Source organism: Tupaia chinensis, unplaced genomic scaffold, assembly GCF_000334495.1.
Source record: "Tupaia chinensis unplaced genomic scaffold, TupChi_1.0 Scaffold144255_1, whole genome shotgun sequence".
NCBI classification, from domain to species: Eukaryota; Metazoa; Chordata; class Mammalia; order Scandentia; family Tupaiidae; genus Tupaia; species Tupaia belangeri.
The window spans coordinates 2,543,148-2,557,824 of NW_006204113.1; the positions used below are offsets into that span (position 1 = coordinate 2,543,148).

The window sequence follows — 14,677 nt, forward strand, 5'->3', positions numbered from 1 at the left end:
TACTGGAGCTCCTGAAGGACCCAGGCACTAACGCTGCTGAGAAAATGTTAGTGTCGGGAGAGTCATGACGTAGTTTTTCAGCGCAGAAATGCTTCATGACTTTCCCGACAAGCTAGTATTGAGCGGACACGCAGGATGGAGTGTCACCCTCTGACCGCCATCTCCACCTTCTAGCCTAACCCAGTTCTCCTATTTACGAGTTAACCCACTCCTGTCTCTAAGTGGAAAAGATGATCTGAAGCTTTACTTCCTTGGAATTGTTGGGAAAGGAATCGAAACAAACCTGGGGAGGGATCGAATTTTGCAAGAAGTTGTAAGTAGACGCATGCAGCGGGACTGAAGAGACCCCTTGTCTGTCTCCGCAGGGGAAAGTGGAAGTAGAAGCTGGGAAAGAAGGTATGAAGTTCGAAGCGAGTGCTTTTTCGTACTATGGCGTAATGGCCTTGACGGCCTCTCCAGGTGAGTGTGGCCCTGGCCTCCGTGCAGGGCTGTTCCGGGAGTCGATGCTCTTCTGCCCTCGCCTTCCTCTCAGGCCCTCCCTGCTGACCTTCCGTGTCACTTTCTGAGACCTTTATTACGTATAGAACCCCTGGCACGGATCCCGAGTACGCGGCCGTGAGCTTTCCACAAACTGGCTCTCTGCATAAAAGGCACCAGATCGGGGGGGCAGAGCATCACCCACCCCGACGAGCCCCCCAGCTGCTCTTGAGTTACTGTCCCTCCGAGTAGCCACTATCTTGCCATCTTTGGATGGACCTGGCTTGTCTGATTTTGAACGCTGTCAGATGAAATCTCAGTGTGCATTTCCCGAGCCTGGCTCCCACGCCGTGCGCTAAGCCGGTCACACGCACCTGTGCTGTCGCTGTGGTGGTTGATTTCTCCTCGCCGCCGTGTAGCACCACGCTGCGACTGCGACAGTGAAGGCCGCGGCCGCCCTCCTTGTTGCCGAAGGGCGTCGGGATGGTTTCTGTTCTGGTGCTGCCGTGAGCGGGGAGGCTCAGAACACGCTATACCTGTCTCGGACGTGGCCATGCGTCTCTCTCGGGTGTCTACTCAGAGCTGGAGCTGCTGGGCCACGGGGCGCCTGCGTCTGCAGCTTTAGTAGCCACTGCCCAACCGTCTAGGGTGCTTGGGCCAGTTACACTGGTTTACAGATGGGGTAGGTACTAGAGTCTGGCTCGTGATCTAGCACTTTACCTGTATGTGTGTGAGGTCTTGAAAAAGTTTATGGAAAAATGGGGAACCAGCAGTTAGCGTAAGGGCTATGTCGCTGGACTCCCACGTAGTCGACCGCGGTTCGTGTCCCGGACCCAGTAGCTTAAAACTCACGCCGGGTGCGTGTGCGTGCGTGCCCAAGATCCCAAGAGGAGAATGGAGGAGAAGGGATTGCGGCGTGACCATCCCCCCGGGGGGTGATTTCTCGCATTCTGTCTCTATGTCTCTGTCTGTCTGGCGAGCGCACGTGCCCTACAGTGAAAATCTCTCCAAAAAAAAAAAAAAAAAAAAAAGTTTATGGAAAAATGCACACTGTGAAAAAATACATGGACTTCCTTAATTTTTTCCCCTCAAAATAAACTTGTCTCTAATTCCATTATTCCATGAACTTTTCTTTCTTTCTTTATAGAATTATTTATTTATTTACATCCATTTGTTAGTATTTTTTAATTTGACCAGAGAGAGACAGAGAGAAAGGGGAAGCCAGGAAGCAAGCTGCCAGGTCCAGGACTCCAGCCACGTTCGGCCATGTGGGAATCCAGCACCTTTAACCACCACACCACCTGCCAGCTCCTATTTACTTATTTATTTTTAGTTTATTTTTAAATTTTTTATCATAAGACCCGTACGCTTGCCAGAGAGAGACAGAGAAATCACCCTCTGGGGTGTCAGGGAGATGGCCATGCCACAATCCCTTCTCCTCCCTCTCCTCTTAGGATTTTGGGCATGCACACACAGTTCCCAACATGTCTTCAGGCCACCTTGAGCTGGGACCCGAACCGTGGAGTCCGCCGTGTGGGGTCCAGTACCTTAAACACCATGCCACCTGCCAGCCCCATTCTATGAACTTTTTAAGTCTCTTCATACTGTGTGAAGGCTCCAGTTGCTCCATATCTAACACTTGGTATTGCTGAGTCGTTTTAATAGTATTTATTCAAGAGGCTTTTGTTTGCATTTTCTTGAGTAAGCATGGAGGCGGTTACTATGTCTATAGCCGGCTGTTGTCTGGCCAGTTGAGTCAGCCAGCTAAGGGTAGAGTGCCATGGAGGACTGACTGGGTTCTCTAGGCACGGGATGCTAAGATGCCAGCAAGTCAGATCTGTCCTAGAAGGAGCATAAACACAGAGGCCTAGTGTGTCTGCTCCTGTCTGGGGACAGGTCTTTAACAGCCTCTGTATCCGCTTACCCTGGCCTGAGAGGTCGGGCAGGTGAACAGAGGTGCTGCAGTGCCACCTTGTGGTCGATATATCAAATGACATCCCGTGGTAGACGCTAAGAACCTCAAACTTAGACAGCCTATCTTGAAACAGGCGGCGACTCTGAAAACCACTCTCACAGGAGGATGGGCTACTTGGGCTGGGCAGTCTTGAGAGACTGGGTCTGCTGGACCCAAGGATGTTACAGTAGAGAGCAGCAAAATGCCCAGAAATCGTGTGTGTCTGAACCGCCTGTGCTCCAGTGTTGTCTTCTCACTCTCTGGGTGCAAGTGTTGACTCCTGTGGGTGGTGGCCCCCTTAGCAACTGCTAATCAGCCCCCAGGATGTACGTGGGCCTGTCTGCCCCTATATGATTGGTGATTTCTGTGGTAAACCTGAAGGTGATCTTTTTTCATCGGTCAGTGAGAGCGAGCTGAGGCTAGTGAGGAGACGAGGGCTCTAGGCCCAGTTCCATTGCATCGGGTTTCGTGACCGTGAGCACGACCACTGATTTCCTCCATGTTAAAAGGAGAGGCCCAGCGGCTGCTAAGAGGCCACGCCCCACAGGCTGGGACCACGTGGGAGGACAAGGTCGGATGCCCCGTTAAAGGCTGGGTGTGGTGTTCTCCGCCTATAGTCCCAGTAACTCAGGAGGCCGGGGCAGGAGGGTTTGCAAGCTCCAGGCCAGCCCAGGCAATATAGTGAGATATTGTCCAAAACAGAGCTGGGAATGTGGTCCCCTGTAGTCCCGGCTGGGAGGCCGAGGCAGGGGGATCGGAACATGGAAGACCCTGACTTTAAGAAAGAAGAAGGGACTACCTGATGATTATTAGGAGACTAGGATGCAGTGTAATGACCTCAGTGCTTCCTAGGCGTTAAAGCATCAGAGGAAATGTGGCATAACAGAAAGGTGTTGTAATTGTGACTATTTTTGGCAACCAGCTTCTACTCAGCCCCGGGTTAGCAGACCCGGGTTCTTAAGGTGTCTTTGAAAAGAAAACTAGAAGAGTCAGTAGCACATTTGTATTGACCGCTGGTTCTGAAACTTTAAAAATAGTCCAGCTCACGTAGAACAACAGTCATGCACCATGTGGAGACGTTTCAGCCCAGACAGACGGCGCCCGCCATGGTGGAGCCGAGGGTGGTGTAGCGCACTGGGTGACAGCCACACAGTGCCAAAGTCGCCTCGGACACGCTGGTCAGAATGTATCCCCGTGAAGGGACGCCTGACTGTGCGATGGAAGAACAGGGTCCCTTCAGAAGAGCAATAAAGGGCTGCCTTCAACAGGGGCCTGGGGCCGCAGCAGCTCCGCCTCGTTGGGAAACGCCAAAGAAGCGGGGCATTTCATCACTGGCCTCTTATTCCAAAGCCTGTGTTTACTGGACTTCACAGCTAGATTTGGTTATTCATTGAGAGGTCCAATTAGTATGCGCATCTCAAGATGACGTTTGTGTGTGTGTGTGTGTGTGTGTGTGTGTGTGTGTGTGTGTATTTTCTTTTTTGGTCATAGAGCACATGCGCTCACCAGGAAGAGACAGAGAGAGAGGAGTGAGAGATCACTCTCTGGGGGGACAGCCATGCCACAATCCTCCTCCTCCATTCTCCCCTTGGGATTTTGGGCACACACACACACACACACACACACACATGCACCTAGCACGTCCCTCAAGTTGCTCGGTCTGGGATATGAACAGGGGAGTCAGCCCTGTGGGGTCGAGCATCTTAGCCACCATGTCACATTTATTAATGTTTGATGTTTGGGGAAAATATCTACAATAATGAGTTTTCAAGAAGTGCCCTGAAAGTATGAGTCTTGCCCGGCATGGCGCGTTCATGCGACTCTGATCAGGTGGCACCTGTCTGAGGACAGTGGTGAGGGCGCCTGGGCCGCAGCCGCAGGAAGCCTGTGATGACATTCATTATCGACTTCCCCCTATTTTGAAACCTGAAATTCCACCGCAATCCAAGGCGCCGGGTCAGAGTGACCGTGAGGCCGAGGATGGGGTGTATTAGATACCTTCCCGCTCACAGATGGGGAGATGCGGTGAATGAACGTTGGGTGCAGGCACCGGCCCTGTGGGTCCTGCTATGGGGCAGTTCATTCGTAGAGCTCCCCTTCTGTGTGGCTATTTGTGATTTAAGTCCTTAAGAATAGCACGTTTTGAGCTTTAAACTCCAATTGGGTATTAATGGCTTAAGAGATTTGTAGGTTAGTAAAACACGTGAATAGGATTTCTTCTGATTCAGCCTCCCTGGATTCCTCTTCCTGGAAAGCAGTGTGTGGGGTTTTCTGGTTTGGTGGTGTTTTTCTAAAATGTGTCACCCAGGCGTTTTGCACTTCCGGAGCGGGACGCTTGTAAGGTAGAGCGCGTATTCGTTCCCGTCCCCTTGACCATAGAGATCTCCTTTCTTGCCTTTTGCCATGGTCTCACCCTGTTTTTCTCCATTTTCAGTTCCTTTGTCCCTGTCTCGTACCTTTGTTGTCAGCAGGACAGAGTTGTTAGCAGCAGGTTCTCCAGGTAATTCTGCACGTTTCCTTTTCATAATTCTCCCGGTTGCCTCCTCTTGACCCCTATGAGAGCCCGCCAGGCTGATCTGCTCCCCTAGTTTGGATAAGGCCGTTTGCGGCTTTCCTTCGAGCACTGAAACTTTTTTTTTTTTTTTTTTGGAGACATTTTTGCTATAGGATGCATATGCTCGCCAGAGAGACAGAAAGTAAGAAATCACCCCCCAGGGGCGATGGTCACACCGCAATCCCTTCTCCTCCATCTTCCTTTTGGGTTCTTGGACACACACACACACACACGCCCAGCATAAGTTTTAGGCTGCCAGGTCTGGGACTTGAACTGTAGTTGACTATGTGGGAGTCCACCAACATAACCATTAGGCCATCTTTTGATCCCTGAGCACTGAAACTCCTAAGGTTCTGTGACTTGCTGGTGAGCTTTCCAGAAGAGCATAAGCCTCAGGAGGTGCAGACAGTTTAGAAGACCAAAAAGGAGTTCTGGAATGTGAGCAGTGATGAAGCACAGGAAGGGGCATGATTCTCACCGCAGTCATCGGCATTTCCTTCCCATCGCACCTGCATCTCTGGCCTCGCCATTTCAGATCAGCAGAGGGGGCCGCTGTGGGTTCTTCCCTGACCTCAGTGAGTCCTGGTGTGTAGTTTGCAGAGGCCCCAAGAGCCTCCAAACCTGAGGATCTGCTATGGAACACACTTGGCTTAAAGCCTGAAAGACTGTGCAAGCTAAGGGCTCCTTCCGCCGAGGCTGCAGCGTTCCCACGAATGTGACCCTTTCGCCGACCTCCGTGCGAACAGGTGCATGTGGCCTGCTGCCCTGCTGCCCCGCCCTGTTTGGAAACAAGCGCTGTGCACATGCCCCACAGCTGCCGGCTAGCTCCCTGCAGGAGCGTTCGGCCTCGCCTTGCTAAGGCCAGCCAGCCAGTGAAAAGAAAAATGGGTCTCATCTTTCTTTAATTAAATCGCTGGCCTTTCCTATTTGGCAACACAACTTTTCTGTATTTATCTTTTTCCACACAGCTTATAGTTTAAAAATCTGACTGATGACATTTACATTTCACAAACCCATTTTAGCAAAGCTCTAAGATGCTGCTATTTTGCGAAGGAGACAATACTTAGAAGCTAATGTTCCTTCAGATTTTTTGCTCTTAAAAAGTTTGGTATACCAGCAGATAGCGTCATGGTTACATCACTGGACTTCCACATAGTCGACTGCAGTTCAAGCCCCGGACCCAGCCTGGCGGCTTAAAACACATCAGGTGCATGTGCATGCATGCCCAAAATTCCAAGAGGAGAATGGAAGAGAAGGGACTGTGGCATGGCCATCCGCCTGGGGGGTGATTTCTCACTTTCTCTCTCTCTGTTTCTCCCTGTCTCTCTCTGACAAGTACCCATGCCTGATAGCAAAACTCATTCTTAAAAAAAAAACAAAACAGTTTGTTGTATTTAGGGATAAGATATTAGGTACAGAGCTATTTCAATCAAACTGGCCAGCAGACTACACACGCATGTGCACACACGTGCACGCGTATAGCGAATGCACTATGACGTGTATACGTTTGTATTTTTTGCTCATTTTACTTGCTTGTCTTGGTTGTCTATTTAAAGCGTCACAGACACTGAAGCAGAGTAGTGCTGGGTGAGGTCCCTGGAAATGTAATTTGCATTTTAATTTTTCCACGGAGCACAGAGGTTTCTTAGCTCTGCCCTCCCCGTCAGGTCCAGTCAGACGGTCCCAGGTGCGGAGGCAGCCAAAGGGCAGTTGGCATCGCAGTGCGACAGCTAATGAGGGGGCCGGGGCCGTCCCCATGGGAGCCTCGTGGCTCCAAGGATGGCAGTGTTTCTTCATAAGCTAGAACACACCTTCCAGCCTACAGCGCCAAGGGAAGGATTCCTCAGCAGGATGGATAAAATGAGCTGAGGCAGGAAACGAAAGAAAATTACAAAAGGATGAAAGAAGAATCAAAATTGAAATTTTTATTGTTTTGTTTTGTTTTTGTTTACTTTTTAAAAATACTTTTTGTTATAAAATGTTGGCACATAAATTAGGCAAGACAGCATAACCTGAACTGAGGGCAGCCACTGGAGCCACGTTTTCTGTTTGGCGTGAGCCCTCCTGCTTCTCAGTGCAGGTCAGTGTGCGTGACCGCAGAGCGCATGCGAAATGGGGTGTGGGGCCTATATTACTGTAGAGACTATTTCTAAAACTGGAAACAGCTGTGGCCCTGGGGGCCTTAGATTTTAAAATGTGGGCCTTCATTTAAAATGTATTATCATCTTTATTTCTTTTTTTGAAAGAATTGTTTTTTTAATTTTATTTGTTATTATTACTATTTTTCATGCTCACCAGAGAGAGACCAAGAGAGAGAGGGGATGTGAGAAAGCGAGCTGTCAGGTCCCAGACTTGAACCACAGTCAGCCATGTGAGAGCACACCACGCCACCTAGTGGCCCCCTATGCTATTTCTTAGCGTGGTTGGCTAAGAGCAGAAGCCGAGCTGGGAGTCTGCTGAGCAGAGAGGACAGTCTCTGGGCTCACTTGTCCTGACTGTGGCCATGAGTCCAGGTGGCGGGCTCCGGCAGAGGGGAGGGCACGTCTCATACACAGAGGCAGTGGGCTGAGGGGAAGGCGACTCTGGGGCTGGATCCTTGCGAAGATCCTCGGGAGAAAACCGCAAGAGCCTCAGAAGTGCCGCACAGGACCCTGTCAGCTGTCTGCCAGCGCCCTGGGTCTGGGTCTGAGAAACAGGCAGAATGCCTTCGCATGTCAGGTCTGTTTTGGTTTTGGTTTTGGGTTTTATTTTGCTAGAGGGCACGAGAGAGAGTATGAGAGAGAGAGAGAACGTGAGAGAGAGAATGAGAGAGAGGAGGTGAGAACCCCCAGGGAGACGGCCACACTGCAGTCCCTCCTCCATTCTCCTCTCAGATGTTGGACATGCATCCCTGCGCACCTGGCATGTTTCTCACGCTGCCAACTCTGGGACTCAAATTGTGGCCGGCCATGTGGGATCCAACCACCTTAACCTCCATGCCACTGGCCGCCTCTGTGTTCTGTGTTTTTATAACCTTACATCTCCTTAGGCTTTTGCCATAGGGCTCATGTGTTCGCCAGAGAGCAACAGAAAGAGAGAGAGAGGGAAGGTGAGAAATTACCCCCAAGGGGGATGGCCACGCTGCGGTCCTCCTCTCAGGATATTGTGCCCGGCGTGATTTTCAGGGTTGTCCATGTGGGAGTCCAGCACCTTTACCGCCACCCCACCTGCTGGCCCCTGTGACCTTGCATCTTAACACATGGACGTAAACACTGAGTCTGTAGAGAGGATGATGGCATCGGGGTAAGCCCAGGGGTGCAGTGAGGTCTGTGTTTCACACTGACGGACCTGCCATCCCAGGGGAAGCTCTCACAGCGTGGAAGGGTCTGGCCACGATGGAGATGCCCTGGCGAGTGCCGGAGGAGGCCAACCGCTAACAGGAAAGAACACAGGCGTTACCACGCCTCACTGCGTCGGTGCTGGCTAAGCACTTGGTCCCGATCTTATTTTAACCTCATCAGACCTTAGGAGGGAGGTACTGTTATTAGCCTCGTGTTACAGATAAGGAACCTGAAGCTTAGCAAAATCAAACCGCCGGTTCAAAGTTCCATTTCTGCTAAACATAAGACGTAATTAAATGATTAATTTGCTTTGTTCTCTTAAAAGATAAGTAGAAGCAAGAAGAACTGCTACTCTGAATTTCATTTCGACTAACCATGAAAAAAATAGTTGATGACACGGCAATTTTAGGGAAAATTGTGACATGAAAATTTTAGGGAAAAGTGAACATGTGAGCCGAGGTTCCTGGAGTTCTGGGTGTCCTATTTCAAAGTCTAAGGCAGTGATCGGGATGGGGTTGAGGACTTGGTAAACACATAAGGTGAAGAAACTCTGAAATACTAGCCCAGAGAGGAGATCAAGGAGCACGGAACTTCTTCAGGTTGTTTTTTTTTTTTTTTTCCTTAAAATTTATTTTTATTTTTATTATTATTTTTTTTTAATTTGCTATAGGGCACATGCACTCACCAGAGAGAGAGCGAGAGAAAGCAAGCCGCCGGGCACGGTTCTCAGACTACGGTCGGCCACGTGGTAGTACAGCGTCTTAACCACCACGCCCCCTGCTGGCCCCACATCTTCAGGTTTTTAAGGGCGATTTCAAGTAGCAGAGAAATGAACGTGGCTAGAGCTCCACAGACGGCGCGAAGGAGGCGGGCTGTGGTTGGGCTCCGTGACAGACTTTTGGGTCATATGAGGGCAGACCAGCCAAGGCAGCTCCCCTGTGGGCGCGTCAGGGACATGCTGCAGCCACAGGGGAGCTGTCCCTCTGATGCGGTGCCATTGTGCAGTGGAAGACACCTTGGCAAAGGCGTGGGTTTTATCCGCAATGGACTTGAGACTAGAAGCTAGAGTGAACTTCCGTTTTAAGAGCAACTCTTAGACTCATCTGAATTTCCTTTCACTTGATTTTAATGAAACGGTGCTATTAAAATTGCATTAAAAAATCCCCTAGCACCTAAGACAACTTAAGCTTTTAAAGGATCTGCTGTCTTCCTGTGTTCTCGAGTTCCTGACACATCTCGGGCTGCCTGACAGGCGGGTTTTACTGGGGTCAGAGACGAGGGTAATGTGGGGGGTAGGGCGTGGTATAAGCAGACAGGAATACTCACACTGACTGATGAGCATCCTCCGACGCCTTTGTTTTTGCTTCTGGTGAAGTATCGGAGTGCTTCTCCTGGCCCACGTGCTGGCAGGTAGCTTCTAGACGGTGGCCTTGTCCCATCCTTGCCTGTGCATGTCACGGCGCTCACAAAGGTGCACGGCCACGGGGGCCGAGCGGCCACGGCTGTCACTGGAGCTGCAAGTCCTGGTGTGGCTGCCGCAGTGGAGCCAGGTCGCTGGGCCTGAATAGGAACCTTCTAGTTGTCATTCAGGAAATAAAGAGCTGAGTGTCCGGCTGTGTTCACTTCACTGAAAAGGTGGCGTTCCCTTCCCTCCCCTTCCAGGTGAAAACAAGTCGCCGCCTCGCCCCTGCGGCCTGAACCACTCAGACTCTCTGAGCCGCAGCGACAGGATCGATGCCATCACCCCGACGCTGGGCAGCAGCAATAACCAGCTCAACTCCACGCTCCTTCAAGTCTACATCCCCGACTACTCCGTGCGCGCCCTGTCCGACCTGCAGTTCGTGAAGGTAAGGGGGCTGCCGGCCAGCGGTGGGGTGTCCGCCGCCTGCCCCTCCACTGAGCGGTCCCTTTGCCATTTGTGGGGGGGGGTCCCCGCCTTCAGTTCTTGGCCACAAACTCGGCCTCCATCTGTCGTGCCTAAGACTCGGGCGGGAAAGACACGCACCTCCTTGGCTGTGTCAGACGAGCCGCCAGACCAGTCGGGCTGTCTCGGGGGCTGCGAGCTGGAGATGATGAGCAAGAGAATGCACCCCTCCAGAGAGCGGTCATGAGCCCCTGACTCAGCGACTCCAGGCTGGCCCTGAAAGGGCTGAGGCCAGGGGCCTGTGAAGAGTTGCGGAGGACGGCTCCACCTCCTGAGCGGCCGGCTTGCCGGGAGGAGCTGCTCGCCTTCTGCCCTGGAGACGGCTCTTGGCTTAGCCTGAAACAAAGCCGTCTTTGGGAAACAAGCCGGCTTCAGCTGGTGGAAGCCGATCTCCATTTTCTAGTGTCTCTGAAATTTTGAGACAAAAATTGGAAATGGGTTACATCAGTCGGAACTGTCTTGTTCGCCAGAGTCAACCTGAACTTTAAAAAGTGGCCCAGTGTGGGCTGGAGGCTGATTTTTCTCCTAGAGAAACCGCTCCGGGCCTTTCAGGGGATGTAATGTGTAATATGATGTAGGGACAACAGAACTTAAAAAATAAACTTGATTTGTTTTCTGTGCCATCTTCTGGCCCCAGATCTCAAGACAGCAATACCAAAATGCCTTGATGGCATCCCGGATGGACAAAACCCCTCAATCTTCAGACAGTGAAAACACTAAAATCGAATTGACTCTTACGGAGCTGCATGACGGGTTGCCAGATGAGACGGCCAACCTGCTCAATGAACAGAACTGCGTGTCACACAGTAAGGCCAATCACAGCCTGCACAACGAAGGCGCCATCTAGGGATGCCCGCCGGCCCTCGCCCCGCACCGGGGGCGTGTCTGACCACGACTTCCATTAGTGTGAGCTCGTATGCCCTGCTGCATCCTGCGACATTCTGAGACCAAAGACTTTGTCCCCTTCCTGGGAGCCACAGAAGAGGATGGTGAGGGGCGCAATGGAACCGAGAGACGTGAGAGGGACAGCTGGGGCACGGCGGTCAAGGTTTTAGAGATGAACTTCTGCCCAAATAGAATCATGTTTATTTTTTCAGCTGTACCTTATCATTATTCACTCTCCTCCCTCGATCTGCATGAAGTCGAAAATTGTTGCGATTTATTTTTTCAAGAGATCATGTTTTTTAAAGTGTCTTTTGCAGAGTTTTAGGTCGTTCTGTCCAAACTCTGCTGTGATCCCATGATGACCCTCATAGGATGGACTTGCCCCTGGAGTGGCTGCCTTTGGCCCTCCCAGAGAAGGGAGCCCTTCCTCTGTGTCCCAGTGGGTGTCACTGTCGAACTTGATGGATGAATGAAGAAAATTGTGTTTCTGCAGAACCTGCCAAGGCTGTCATCGGCGTGGAGTCTAGCCTGCGGAGGGACCTGCAGTCACCTCTCTAAGCTCAGTGTTGTTGGGAGATTTGGATGTTTAACCATACCCCTTTCCCTCAGGAAGGCTTAATGTGTGCTTGGGAATGTGATTTTGCTTCCACCCTAAGGAATTTTTATCACCAAAATGAATGTTAATGAATTTCAAACCCATGATTTATCATTGGCAAGAGGCGAGCTGACTACATCCTGACATTCCTCTAGCCTCGGGTCTCTGGCTCAGCCAGCCTCCCACGCCCAGGCTTAGAGCACCGTCACCCACCTTCCCAGCCTTGCTCTTGTTAACCCAAGATGCTGCTACACAGATGCCAAATGGAAATCTTCCACAGGGCTTTTCAGTAAATATATGGTGAGGAGTTCGGCTCCTCCCTCCCACTGGGACATGCGTAGTTATCAGAAAAGGAGTTGGACCTCCCGACCACTCTGTTCTGTTCCGAGAAGGCTGTTCTAGACCCATGTTTTTAAAGGAGGGAACTTTGGGGATCGTCAGCCCCTGCCCCTCCTTCCAGGGAGCCAACCGTCCCCTTCCCCTCTGTCCCTGGGCCCGCAGGGCCCAGCAACAGCTGTGCCCCTGCCCAAGGGCCTCTGCCTCCCACCTCGGATGTGGTGCACCCCACAGAGGCCACCTGTACAGGCAGGGTCAGCTTGGCCCCAAACAGGGATTGAGAAACCAAATGTGTGTTGTGGCCATTTTATGTGCGACTGTCTTATTTTAATACCAAATTCATCACGTGTAAGTGAACGTCAGTCAGCAGGTATTTTTGGAGTGACTAGATCCCGAACTAGCTGCTCTGTGTCTGCAGCGTTAGCCCAGGGGATTCGCGCATTTCGTTGGTGGTTTGGTACTGACCAGTATTCACAGGGGCCGTCAGTGCCTGCGCACCCAGCCACCAGCAGAGAGCTCGTTCTGCCCTGGGCTTGCCGCTGAAGGGAAGGCCTGGGGCCGGGCAGCAGTTTCCTCAGCCCTCGTTGAGGTAGGAAATCCGTGCAGCCTGGGTTGGGCTCTGGTTGGGGATAGCCGGCAACATGCCGCTGGCCTCCCAGGAGCAGCTCGGTGGCTTGTGTAATGGCACATTTGGCTCAGTATCTCGCTGGGTGGTCAGTCCTGGAGCATCAGAGCCCCCAGTGAGGGTTTCACATGGTGAAGGGTCATGGGCATGTCTCCCATGGGGGCTGAGTGGCCTGTGGCTAGCACTTACCCACTGCCTCAGACAGAGCCCCTGGCCTGTAGGTTGACCGTAGTGGGATCCCACACTGTGAGTCTCCCCTTTTTTAAACATACTTCCAACTTAAAAAGTCAATTTTGTAAGATGCATCTGGCTTACACAACCCCAGAGCGATGAGGGTGTAGAAATAGAGGGTCCCTGGAACAAAGTGAAACCTGGGCTTTGCTGGAGGAGGAGGCTCTCCGCCCCACACCTGCCGTCCTCAGGCTGGGCTGGGCAGTATTTGAGAGAGCTCAGAGAGCTGAGATAGGGGAGCCAGGCCTGCTGAGCCCACCCAGCTCTCCTGGCCCGTCTGCTTCTTCATGCACAGCCCATCTCAGGATGTCCTGCCGGAATCAGGTCAACGTGCTGGTGCTCGTTCTCGGAGCCGTTCTGCCCCCCAAACCCTGAAGAGCCATGACGGCCTGGGAGTGGAGCAAGGATGGCAGCTGCTGCCTCCTTGGCTTCCAGGAGAAACAACTCCCTCATGCTGTCCATGTGCCCTACGCGGTGGCCTCTTGCAAAGTGTTCTCTTAGACAGGAGCTGGCAGGGGGTAGCTTTGCAGTGGGGCGTCCAAAGGATGAAATTTTAGTCTGCCAAATTCAGGTTCATTTTCTGTTAACTGCTCTTCACCTCCGACCACTCACACTATTTTATAACAGGCAATCTAAAACAATTCCCGCCTGGCCCCTGGAGGGCTAAAGGCTGACATCTGGCTGTAGGCGTTATCTGCTGGGAGAGAGCTCAAGCCCCTTCACACATCTGAGCAACTCTTTTCCCTCTGGAAACTGACCGCACCGACAGTTGAAGGAGAAATGCTGGCTCGTTTCTCTAGGGCGTAGGCCTGTGCCAGTCATACCTGGAAAGCCAGCGGGGTTGAGCAAAGACACCCAATGGCGGAGATCTCAGCAGCGGCTGCTGCTTAGCACCTCTGGCTGGGCTGGGCTGGGCTGTCCTCTCGAGGGGCTGTTTTCTCTGATGTGCAAGGGAGAGTCGAGGGGCAGAGCAGACACAGGCCTGGGGTTCTGGTTGCTGGTGGAGCTCACCTGTCAGACCTGAGGGCCTCAGCTTCATTGCCCCCCCCCCAGCTGTGTGTGTGTGGGGGGATTCCCTCCTACACAGCCACACTGGGCCTTTCAAAGGCACTGCTGGAACTGGATCCCTAGCACCCAGATGTTCGTGGGATACTTTTTATAAATGAGGGGGGCTTTTTCTGTCTTAGAGGATTCTTTTCGTTGCTCTGTTTCATATCCATCAGGCAAGTCCAAAAGCCTATCTTTTAACTCTTGGGAAAACAGAATCTTAAAATTTGTACTTGGATTTTGGGGTGCTACTCAACTACTTAAGCTTTGGTTCTTGAATAATTTGGAAGGGTACCGTGTTTAACTCCCTCCTCACCTCATGTCTCAGCACCCAGAACCCATGTTGACATGGGTGGCTTCTCCAAGTGGGTGGGAGGAGGGCATCTTCCTGGTTTCTAATGTTATTTCAAGATACTTTTCTGCAAACATTAAATGCAGCACTTCACACTAATATGGAACATTAACTGTGAATATATTTGCCTGTGCTAGCCCTAGCAGAACTAAAGACGTAGCTTTTCCGTGTCTAGGAAACAGTGGTAGATACAAGCAGGAATCTGTTTTCCCTAGGAAACCGTGAACGCTTGCCCTCAAGTTCTCTCTTCAGGTTATGTAGCAGACTGTGTGGGCTCTGGCTGATTGAGCCTGTGTCCTGGCTGGTGACCACCATCACCACCCCTGTCATCTTCTGAAGACCAGCCATGCATCTGTGGCCATCTTCACTTTTCCTGT

At 51.7% G+C, this 14,677-nt stretch overlaps 1 protein-coding gene across 1 annotated transcript in view; it reads left to right on the plus strand.

Annotated features, from left to right (window-relative positions):
- Positions 1-11,816, plus strand: part of CNNM2 (cyclin and CBS domain divalent metal cation transport mediator 2) — a 180,779-nt gene extending 168,963 nt beyond the window's left edge. Inside the window, exons 6-9 of the mRNA XM_006166435.2 lie at positions 366-459; positions 4,866-4,931; positions 9,968-10,152; positions 10,867-11,816. Of these exons, the coding sequence (XP_006166497.1) occupies positions 366-459; positions 4,866-4,931; positions 9,968-10,152; positions 10,867-11,076 (555 nt within the window). The 3' untranslated portion in view covers positions 11,077-11,816. The remainder of the gene's footprint in view (positions 1-365; positions 460-4,865; positions 4,932-9,967; positions 10,153-10,866) is intronic.
- Positions 11,817-14,677: the final 2,861 nt, after the last annotated feature.